Source organism: Rutilus rutilus (genome assembly GCF_951802725.1).
Source record: "Rutilus rutilus genome assembly, chromosome: 18".
Taxonomy (NCBI): Eukaryota; Metazoa; Chordata; class Actinopteri; order Cypriniformes; family Leuciscidae; genus Rutilus; species Rutilus rutilus.
The window spans coordinates 14,366,542-14,377,894 of NC_140231.1; the positions used below are offsets into that span (position 1 = coordinate 14,366,542).

At 39.5% G+C, this 11,353-nt stretch overlaps 2 protein-coding genes across 2 annotated transcripts; one reads left to right on the top strand and one right to left on the bottom strand.

Moving 5' to 3' along the window:
• The first annotated feature begins 3,092 nt into the window (after window positions 1-3,092).
• On the top strand, window positions 3,093-8,735 carry ccdc82 (coiled-coil domain containing 82). The gene is made up of 7 exons (XM_084388082.1): window positions 3,093-3,986; window positions 4,552-4,825; window positions 4,934-5,026; window positions 5,993-6,117; window positions 6,263-6,433; window positions 6,556-6,765; window positions 8,242-8,735. Exons 1-7 carry the CDS (start codon window positions 3,432-3,434, stop codon window positions 8,305-8,307), a joined length of 1,494 nt encoding a protein of 497 aa, XP_084244208.1. The 5' UTR covers window positions 3,093-3,431; the 3' UTR covers window positions 8,308-8,735.
• Window positions 8,736-8,772: 37 nt separating this feature from the next.
• On the bottom strand, window positions 8,773-11,059 carry pomp (proteasome maturation protein). Its single transcript, XM_084388084.1, has 6 exons — window positions 11,006-11,059; window positions 10,394-10,494; window positions 10,251-10,311; window positions 9,283-9,384; window positions 9,098-9,191; window positions 8,773-8,932 (listed from the first exon to the last, which is right to left on the bottom strand). The coding sequence occupies exons 1-6, from the start codon at window positions 11,006-11,008 to the stop codon at window positions 8,865-8,867; spliced, it is 429 nt and encodes a 142-aa protein (XP_084244210.1). The 5' UTR covers window positions 11,009-11,059; the 3' UTR covers window positions 8,773-8,864.
• Window positions 11,060-11,353: the final 294 nt, after the last annotated feature.

Consider the following 11,353-nt stretch of genomic DNA (forward strand, 5'->3'; position numbering starts at 1 on the left):
ATTGTGTTTCCTCTCACAGCCATGCACATGAGGACCGTTAGACATCGCTTTCCTCATGAAAATTTATGTCTGCACCCCCCTTCCAGCCTATCTGTCAGATATAAATTGATTGGAACATAAAACATACAGGAAAATGTATATGATATTCCTTTTCTTCTAATATTAAAATAATATTACTAAAAATATTAAAATCGGATCATTCCCTGCTCTTCCTCCTAACCATATGGTCATCTGCATCACAGAAGAATGACAAATGAAATACAGTGAGGAAAATAAGTATTTGAACACCCTGCTATTTTGCAAGTTCTCCCACTTGGAAATCATGGAGGGGTCTGAAATAGTCATCGTAGGTGCATGTCCACTGTGAGAGACATAATCTAAAAAAAAAAAAATCCAGAAATCACAATATATGATTTTTTTACTATTTATTTGTATGATACAGCTGCAAATAAGTATTTGAACACCTGTCTATCAGCTAGAATTCTGACCCTCAAAGACCTGTTAGTCTGCCTTTAAAATGTCCACCTCCACTCCATTTATTATCCTAAATTAGATGCACCTGTTTGAGGTCGTTAGCTGCATAAAGACACCTGTCCACCCCATACAATCAGTAAGAATCCAACTACTAACATGGCCAAGACCAAAGAGCTGTCCAAAGGCACTAGAGACAAAATTGTACACCTCCACAAGGCTGGAAAGGGCTATGGGGAAATTGCCAAGCAGCTTGGTGAAAAAAGGTCCACTGTTGGAGCAATCATTAGAAAATGGAAGAAGCTAAACATGACTGTCAATCTCCCTCGGACTGGGGCTCCATGCAAGATCTCGCCTCGTGGGGTCTCAATGATCCTAAGAAAGGTGAGAAATCAGCCCAGAACTACACGGGAGGAGCTGGTCAATGACCTGAAAAGAGCTGGGACCACCGTTTCCAAGGTTACTGTTGGTAATACACTAAGACGTCAAGGTTTGCAATCATGCATGGCACGGAAGGTTCCCCTGCTTAAACCAGCACATGTCAAGGCCCGTCTTAAGTTTGCCAATGACCATTTGGATGATCCAGAGGAGTCATGGGAGAAAGTCATGTGGTCAGATGAGACCAAAATATAACTTTTTGGTCATAATTCCACTAAACGTGTTTGGAGGAAGAAGAATGATGAGTACCATCCCAAGAACACCATCCCTACTGTGAAGCATGGGGGTGGTAGCATCATGCTTTGGGGGTGTTTTTCTGCACATGGGACAGGGCGACTGCACTGTATTAAGGAGAGGATGACCGGGGCCATGTATTGCGAGATTTTGGGGAACAACCTCCTTCCCTCAGTTAGAGCATTGAAGATGGGTCGAGGCTGGGTCTTCCAACATGACAATGACCCGAAGCACACAGCCAGGATAACCAAGGAGTGGCTCTGTAAGAAGCATATCAAGGTTCTGGCGTGGCCTAGCCAGTCTCCAGACCTAAACCCAATAGAGAATCTTTGGAGGGAGCTCAAACTCCGTGTTTCTCAGCGACAGCCCAGAAACCTAACTGATCTAGAGAAGATCTGTGTGGAGGAGTGGGCCAAAATCCCTCCTGCAGTGTGTGCAAACCTGGTGAAAAACTACAGGAAACGTTTGACCTCTGTAATTGCAAACAAAGGCTACTGTACCAAATATTAACATTGATTTTCTCAGGTGTTCAAATACTTATTTGCAGCTGTATCATACAAATAAATAGTTAAAAAATCATACATTGTGATTTCTGGATTTTTTTTTTTTTAGATTATGTCTCTCACAGTGGACATGCACCTACGACGACAATTTCAGACCCCTCCATGATTTTTAAGTGGGAGAACTTGCAAAATAGCAGGGTGTTCAAATACTTATTTTCCTCACTGTAAATAAGAAAGGCATTCTTGAATTGAAGAATTTTGGCATTAAAGTTTACATGTGCTTTGTGTTTCTCACACTTAAAGTATGACAGGAGCGCAGGTCTGAGACAGTATGTCATCTTCAAATATGCCAAATAGCTACATCGAGTGTCTTTCACCCGGGCCCCGACGCTTAAAAGGTTAGTTCACCCAAAAATGAAAATTCTGTCAGTAATTACTCACCCTCATGTTGTTCCAACCCCGTAAGACTTTCTTTCATCTTCGGAGCACAAATTAAGATATTTTTGATGAAATCTGAGAGCTGGCTCACTCCTTCATAGGCTGCAAGGTAACTGACATCTGCCAGCCCAGAAAAGTTAGTAAAGACATTGTTAAAATAGTCCAAGTGACTACAGTGGCTCAACCTTAAGTTTATCACGCAATGATAATACTTTTTGTGCGAAAAAAAAGTGCGAGTCACTTGGACTATTTTAACGATGTCTTTACTAACTTTTCTGGGATGCCAGATTTCGATTACCTAGCAGCCGATGAAGGAGTGAGACAGCTCTCATTAATTTGTTTTCCGAAGATGAACGAAAGTCTTACGGGGTTGGAACAACATGAGGGTGAGTAATTACTGAAAGAATTTTCATTTTTGGGTGAACTAACCTTTTAAGGACTTTGTGCTCCTGCTCTTTGGGGACACCATTCATCACTGCCACCCCTTTAAAGACCACCGGGTTTGAGAGTCCCGAGTCCATTGGTCATTGTAGGTGTCATGTCATTTTAAGAGTATTTAAAAGTCTTCAGTGCAGCCTTTCATTTGAATTACTGTAACAGTTTGGTTGTGTAAGGCTGGAGGCCTACGCTGCTATTTCCATCCAATAATCTGAACAAAAAGGATGACAAGCATAATTCTATTGTTAATCTGACTCCATTAAAGTTGTTATTATTTAACCGATATTTAAAATAGGATTTAATCAGAACGTTTAGATAACTAAAGTTTGTTATCACTATCAGTGATAAAAGGAAAGATTCTTGAAGCTTTTATAGAAAACTATACTATTCTGAAACACTTTTAAGTCATTTTCTCATATTGTTATCAATGTTTAAATTCAACCTATTAAAAATATAAACCCCTATTTTTGCGAATAGAAATCTGATATAACTATTCTCCTGGTCTTTGGGTGGCGCGAGTGTCCGAGCTGATGTGAAGCGAGCACCGGAAGTGCGTATCTACAAAAACACAGACACGCCCCCTCATGTTATGGCGCGTGCAGCGGACTGGAGAAGAATGATACATGCTGATAAGCATATTTATTCAAATCACTCGTCAAATATTGATTACAACGATATACTGGGCTTTATCTGCAACTGCAAGCTCGGATCAATGATTTAATATAAGAAAAAAATAGCTAAAAATCATTCACGAGACGGAATGTAATTTGACAGCACGCTCACGCAGCATCCTGTTGCTCATCATGTGTCTGTAGATACATAACAGCTGGCTTAAAATAGATTAAGTTAAAAAACAACAACAATATATTTTTTTATAGTTAAACCAAGTGTCACTTTTTCTCCGTCAATATGATGAAAAGCGTAGGAAAGCTCTTTGGGTTAAGGCGAAAATGCGCGCCCCCAAAGTCTCGCATTGACAAGAAAAAGACGCGCGTGAACCCCGTTGATGAAATGCTGGAAGACAGCGACGAGGGCTCGTACGGCAGCACGACCAGCGTCAGTTCAGGGAGCGAATACCAGAACTCCGAAGAGCAGTCCGGTTCCTCCGACAGCTCGTACCGAGCACGCGAGAGTGACGGGGATGACAGCAGCGACACGGACGAGAAACGCGCCGCGTCCCGTAGACCGAGGAAGAGACCCGCCTGCGCTCCTGTTGCGCTCGACGACAGTTCCAGCGATTCTAGCGAGTCGTCGAGCGACGTCGGCGGAGAGCCGCTCAGGAGAGCGTTGCAGAGAAAACGGCTCAGGCTGCCGGAGGACTCCGAGGACGAGGCTCTGCGGAAGAAGGAGAGAGAGGCAGAGGTAAAAGAAGCTGCTGCCAAGAGAAAAGAGAGAAAGAATAAACTCATGGAGCTGTCAAAGAGAAGAAAGTCAGGCACCCCGCGGCGCAGGCGCAGGACGTTGGTAAGTTGACCAGGAATGAGAAAGAAACAGTAGTTAAACGTTCACGGGTTAAACCACCATAACCTCTTTAGTCCTTAAAAAAAAAAAACTCAACCATACAGGCTGTTGTCAGACTCCTTGTGCATACAAAAATCTCACTAGATTATTACAATTAATGGCAAAAGGATTGTTTGGAAATGTAAAATGATATTTCCTACTGACACACTTCAACAAAAGATATAAATAACTGGCTTAAACCATTTTTTTTGTGGTGAAAATACTAATGTGCCTTTTGCACAATGCACATTAGACATTTGCACAGTACTGTAATTTGTTCAGGAAAAATTCTTCTATAAAACTTCTATTCTATAGCATCATTATCCAATTCATGTAACTTTTTTTATTCACTGAGTAGCTTCTATGCTAATTAAAATCTCTCACTCTTAACAATTTATAATTTCCACTGTCGACACTTTAATAATAATAATGTATCGTCTTCAATGATAATAGTAATGGTGACAAAAACAACAGCGTTGCTTTAAAAAGTATTGGTTAACTGGATACCTTGCCTATTTTTTTCCTGCAGGGTTCAGAAGAAGAGGAAGAGGAAAAAGAGGAGATCAAGAAGGACAAAGTTGAAGAGAAAAGTAAAGCAGACGATACTGGTGATGAATCTAGTGTGGAAGAGAACGGCGGCCCTCTGGACAGCAGCGAGGAGGAAAAACTTGCTGATAGTAATGACAGTCTGAAGGATTTTATTGTGGAGGAAGATGAACAGAAAAATGACAAAGAGCAGGGGGAGCAGGGGGAAGAGGGGAAGGACAAAGACAAGGACTTTCTCTCTCACCTTCCACGCCAGTGTAAGACTGTGGTTGTGGCTTTTGTTTTTTATTTGCAGTTTGGAAACGTGTAGATGTGTCTTTAACATTTAATTTAAATGAATTCTAAAATCTCTATTCTCGTTACAGTTATCACAGGATCGCAGCTCACCCACTTTCAGGTGGTGGTCAAAGCCTTGCTGATCAATGTACTGGACTCAACTTTCCTCAGTTCACTTTACAGTATGTTCGTCAATTTATTCCTTCTCTTCTTAGCACTGAATATACATGTGTGTGTGTGTGTATATATTTATAATATATTTGGGGCATAATGGTTAAAATTACTCATGGTTCGGTTTTTATCACGGTTTTAGGGTCATGGGTTTGGTACGGTTTGTTATGTGCTATGTTCAGCGAATATAGGACTACTGTCAAATAGAAATGAAGAAAATAAGAACAAATAATCAAACTTAAAGCAACAGCACAAATAAATACAATAAAGCAAAGATACAAATAAAATAAACAGTGCCTTTCAGGTTTTTCAGGTATCAAACAGTAGTTTTCAGGTACAGAAATTATCTATAAAGTAATCAAATGGAAAACAATCTTCACTGTATAAATTAAATAAAGATGAATCATTATCAAAGTTACGAAAGCTATTCAATCAAGAGCAGTGAGTGATTTATTTGTCATTTGTTGTTTGATTAACATTAAAAACAGACAGCAAGAATATTAGGCATATAAGTGCAAGACTTAATATTTGCACGCTATACACACGCTTTCCGTGTGCGTGCTTCGGATGAGTGTACACACAAATCTTCTTAGAGTATACAAGTTTTCTTTCGTCTTGTACTCAAATGTTTAAATTAGCATGGCTTAAATGAGTTTAGTTTAAACACAGATAGCAATGTATGTTGTTTAGTTGTCACCGGCTCTCATTAGTGCATTATCAACACCCGGGAGATGACGGCATAAATGACTGGTAAACAAAGTTTACAGAAAGAGTGACTCTTTTGTCCGCGTTTTTTGATCATCGCTGTTGGAACGTATTGGGAAGCCAGAATGTGACATAACAGGAATAAATTACATTTTAAAATATATTAAAATACCAAAATGTTCGTATTTTTGATCAAATAAGTGGTTAAAGTACATTTAAAAAAATCGTAGAGACAGACCACAAACAATTTCACTTTGTATCGATGACTACAGGTGGTGAACGAACGAAGCGATACGCCCAGGAGATGAAATCATCATTGCTTCATTTTGATGAGCGATTGGTTCTTCCTCGCCTGGAGAACCTGAAGCAAAGGAGCCGCTGGAAAGAACGTTACAAAGTAAGATAAAAGCCCTTTTTCATGAAAAGATGTATAATTGCTTGCTTTACTGTTATTCTCTTTAATATGAAGATTGAAAGTTGTCGTGTGGTGTAGATTAATATACATACTTTCATGTTTATTTATCGTTTTTATTTATGAAAAGGAAAGGGTGGAGTGTTATCCTAAATTGCGGGTTATGACGACAAGGACCCAGTCGAAGGGATGTGAAGCCTGTGAGCTTCACAGAACGGGGCGCTTCACCGTGCGACTCTCTGGCCAGTTGTACCACAACAACACCCTGCAGGAGGACCAGTTCATGCCCGATGATGCCCAGGTGGTTTTCCATGCAACTCACTTGTACAATTTGGTCATAAATTGTCCGAAGATATTTATATATATAAATATATAATATATTTATAATGCTTCTTGATCTAATGTTTATGTTAACAATTGCAGAGTTTCTTTGTTGGCTCTGTCTGTGCCAGTCGTACTGAGGTCTACCATGCCCTGAAGCACTTTAAATACCATCTGTTTGAGAGGTGTCGTACAGCATTAGAAGCTCAGAAGGAAATACAGGAAGGGGAAACAGGAGAGGACGACGAACCAGTTAAGGAGACAGTCAACAAGGTGTTTACCAAACTGCAGGATGGAGGCTGGATCAGTGAGGTGGGAATATGGAACCTGCTCTTTATGTGCCTTTAAAAGCTATTTGAAGGGATAGTTCACCCAAGGGCCACTGTCATGCAGAGTTCAGCTCCTATCCCAATTAAACACACCTGAACCAGCTACTCAAGGTCTTACAAGGCATTCTAGTAGAAACTTCCAGGCAGGTTGAGGCAAGTTGTGTGTTGTGGACCGAGTTTGGACACCCCTGACTCCGAGTCCTTAAAATGGCACTGAATGGGTGCTGCTCGGTTGACGCTTGAAAAACCACACGCATCAGTCGTGACAGTAATCCGTACGAACCCAGTGGATGAATCAACAGGTCTCATTCACTAATAATTGCGTGGATTATTTCGTATTTGTTAGCACAGGAGAACTTCTCACGAAATATCTCTGCCTAATTCACAACACGTGCGTACGCGCATGAGTTTGTTCTTAATCTCGTTCTATTGTTAGTGAATTTGGAGTATCCTAAATTTGCATAAAACACGCTCAAACCATCTCCACATAACCCCTTATTCACACTGCACACGTCTGCGGTGCATTACGGCTCCGACGAGGTTTTGCTCCGTCCCCCACGCGGCTCCAACTCAGACCAGGAGCATTTCAGAAGAGAAGCAACTGGGGTCGCCAGTTGTTCCGATGTTTTTCTTGATTTTTCGTGTTTTTTGGGGTTCTACCATGGGTAAGTTGGCCGTGTGTTTTTCAACTTCACGGATGAACCTCTAGTGCTCCATTTCTGGCCTCCTGCCAAGGATATAGTGATGTGAAATAAAGGCTTTCCGCACACGCTTTACTTTACAGCCTGTCGTCACTCTTGTCAAACATATTTTAGCTCTTGCCGGATCCTCAAGCAATGCCAAGTATCATTCTCAAAACCAGTTCAAACACCTTTTATATAGACCCAGATTACAGACCTTTCATTAGACAGCTGTATCTCTGCGTTATTCAGAGAAGCTATTCACAGCTGAAGCTATAACGCAGCTTTTCTTAATATATTTAAGATAAAAGGTAATCATGATTTGTTTGTGAAAATGTTCATAAACAGATTTCACACACAAATGTTTGCGTACGCATGCTTGGTGAATGAGACCCAGTGTCTTCTGAAGTGAAACGATAGGTGAGAAACTTTTTAACTATAAAGCGTTGCATCCGGTCTACTGTTTATACAAGGGATCGTGAGGGGGACATCTATCATTTCGCTTCGGAAGACACTGGGGTTATATGAATGAACATCACGATCGCTGTGTGGGTGATCAAGCGTCAACCAAAGCACCAATTCACTTGCATTATATGGACTCTCAAGAGATTTATTATTTTCCTACAAATCTTCTTTGTGTTTATCTGAGGAAAGAAAGTCATATACACCAGGGATGGCATAAGGGTGAGTAAATGATGAGAGAATTCAAATTTTTGGGTGAACTATTCCTTTAAAAGTGTATGAACACACTGATTTCTTTTTTCTTTCTTTCCGTTTAGCAATACGAGAAGTTTCAGGAACATCTCAATTCTGCCGATTTCTTCCAGGAAGAAAAGCTGGACTGAAAGGATTGAACGTTTCCTAATGTCATCAATCTGCCCTTTTATTTTTGGCATCATAAAGCATGGCTAACTTTTGAGTTGTTAAAGTGTGTGCCCTGAAGATTTAGCATTATAATTTCATAATTTTATAATCGCACTGCTGTGTAAATTGCTTCTGCATGATTGTAACAAATTCAGTACGGAGTACACAATATTCAACATATAAAAACACCATTACAAGCTGTAACCCTAACAGTTTTGTCCAAATCCTGAGGATTTAAAAAAAAAAAAAAATCTGTATTTTACCTGATCATTGTGCTCTCAAAGATATGTATGCTGTTTTTATGCTTTCATTTGCAAGTATTCTCCTCATATTAACACTTCTGTGTAAATGCATCTAAGCCATTTTACAGTGTTTCAATGTTCTTCTAATAAACAAGATTCATAACCAGGTCCAGCTAAATGTCATGTTTTGCATCACAGAAACTATTTCTGCTTTCAAATTTTACATTTTATTAGAAACAGCAGTCAAACAATGCATATAATAACACAATCTACAGGCTTGTGCTGAATCGCCATCCTCACAGGATGCCAAGCTTGTATTCGGTCATGATGTGAGGATCGCCCATCATCTCGCACTGGATAGGATCTGAGGGGGAGAAATGTTTACATATGACCAAGTATACTACACAAAAATCAACTAATACAACCAGCAATCATCAGTATCATATTTTTACAAAGTAAACTCAAGGAACTAAACGGCTCATAAAACTCTGAGATCGTGACAGGTAACGTGTCGAATGTTTCTTCGTACCGTTGAGGATGTCCTCAAAGCCAATGGTGTCATCGCTACCTCTGAGGGTATCCAGGGCCAGATTTGAGCTGGGCAGGAAGGGCAAACGCTGAATCTGAACGAGACAAGGCAAGTGCAACGTTTAAACACGACGAGCATAGGGTGTTTACGGTATAACTCACATGTGAGCGAGTGTCAAACAATACCTGTCTAGCCGCTCTGTACTCCATCTGTAGTTTGAGGGGTGCGTGGAGACCCTGGATGTTCCTTAGTGTGTTGAAATTCATCTTGTCCTGGTTAAGCTGAAACTGGTTTCACAGTACAAGCTGTTACACTTTGTTCAGAGGTGTCCTTGTTACAGTGTACTTACACAAATAAGTAAGGAGTAAAAGTGAATAACACATTGGTAACACTTATTTTTAAGTGTCTGTTACACATTTTACATGTAGTTCCTATAGCAAAAAAAAAAACAGTCCATTAGTTACGTAGAACTAAACCAAACCATAACCCTAATTATATAGTAAGTACATGTAGTAAATTGCTATTACTCAGTACTTAGTTGAGTAATTACACTGTAACAAGGACACCTTACAATAAAGTGTAACCCACATATTTACTATAGGGTAAGATGCTTGTAATTATGCATAATTTCCTGTTACTATAGAAAGTACATGTAATGTGTAACAAAGACGATGTAAAATAAAATTAAGTGTTGCCCTCGCTGGTTATAAATCACAATCATGATGATTACCTGTCAGAAACTGGCACAATTTAATTCAGTTTTGTTCAGGCCACTTACAGTGTTAAGCCTAATGTGTTGTTTTTTATTTCTTGGAATCATATATAATAAAAATGTAAATATTAAATTGTAATATAACAATGCAGTACGATTAAACGCACAAACCTTCATTGTGTATGAAGGAAGACATTAGACTGTACTTTACAAGTGTTTTTATATTCTTTGGCAAAATGTGATTGAAATTATTGCGGTTATTTCATCAAATAACCATGATTAGATGATTAATTGTGACAAGCCTACATGTATTTTGGAAAAATACATTCCAACACTAATAAGCACTGGTGGATTGAATACTCTCTTATCGAGCTAATGACCATTTTAAACGTTTCAGAGGCTTATTATGGTAATGCATATTGGCACTACTTTTCTACTTACATTTTTCTCAGAGAGCTCCAATGGATGACTCGGTAGAAGCTCATTTTTTACACTAGAGAACCTGCGATCACAGATAAATGAGATCTTTAGAATATATATACGCATAAAGAAATATTTCCAGGTTTATAAGGGCAGAAACTCACCCTCTGCGCAGAGAGTCTTGGACCCCATAAGGACCAGCCTGTGGACACAGACCCGTGACAGGAACACTGTCCTTCAGCTGAGAGCGCAGGCCACGAGTATTCTGCAGAAACACACAGTATTATTATCATAGAATCATGCAGAAAATAAACCTGATGTGGAAATTAAAAAAAAGTGTCCTGAATGAGTGTTTGACAGTTACCACGCTACATTAAGGTTGTCAGTCTTAACTGAAAAGGCTAATACAAAGTGAAAGTAAGGCCATGACACATCACAATTCATTTAGAAGCTAACAACTTAGTGGCACAATTAATTCTGATATTATTCATTTCTGTCGCGGCAAATAATAAAAGGTCGAGACTTTTAAAAGGAAATTATGCCCGCGTAATCTTTCCTTGAATATAAATAAACAAACACGAACCATTGTGCTATGCTACACTAGCTAACTAGCTAGCTTGAACGCCTGCACAACACAAACAAGCGCTTTATTAACAGCAAATGCACACACTTTCACACTGTATGCGGAGCAAGGAAATAACACACACCATAACCTTATTAAATTAAACAAAATAATTAAATCAATAACGAAATAACAAAATGGAGCTCCACATTACCATCTTCTAGCGACTTCAGTCTTGACGATTATCAGCATAAATGCACTTCCTGTCAATCTCCGGAAATACTTTTATCATGTGATTGCGGCAATATTTTTTGGTCGTTGTTTAATACAAGGTTATTGTTATGTTATTGTTTATGACAACATATATATTGGGGCAATGTTTATTTAAAAAATGAATGTATTAAGCATATTATGTAAACTGCGAAAACCTGATTCTAGTGCAATGGGTGATGTTTAAGTATGTTACCGTGCAATGCTGTGGTACGGATGGGGGTATAGCTCAGTGGTAGAGCATTTGACTGCAGATCAAGAGGTCCCCGGTTCAAATCCGGGTGCCCCCTCA

Bases quoted from the DNA above. Each gene is read 5' to 3' on its own strand.
- ccdc82 (XM_084388082.1), top strand. From the start codon at position 3,432: ATGATGAAAAGCGTAGGAAAGCTCTTTGGGTTAAGGCGAAAATGCGCG. The intron at 3,987-4,551 runs GTAAGTTGACCA...TTTTTCCTGCAG, and splicing joins GGCGCAGGCGCAGGACGTTG to GGTTCAGAAGAAGAGGAAGA. The intron at 6,434-6,555 runs GTGGTTTTCCAT...TAACAATTGCAG, and splicing joins TCATGCCCGATGATGCCCAG to AGTTTCTTTGTTGGCTCTGT.
- pomp (XM_084388084.1), bottom strand. The intron at 9,385-10,250 runs GTAAGTAGAAAA...CTGTGAAACCAG, and splicing joins TGGAGCTCTCTGAGAAAAAT to TTTCAGCTTAACCAGGACAA. The intron at 8,933-9,097 runs GTACGAAGAAAC...TCTCCCCCTCAG, and splicing joins CTTTGAGGACATCCTCAACG to ATCCTATCCAGTGCGAGATG.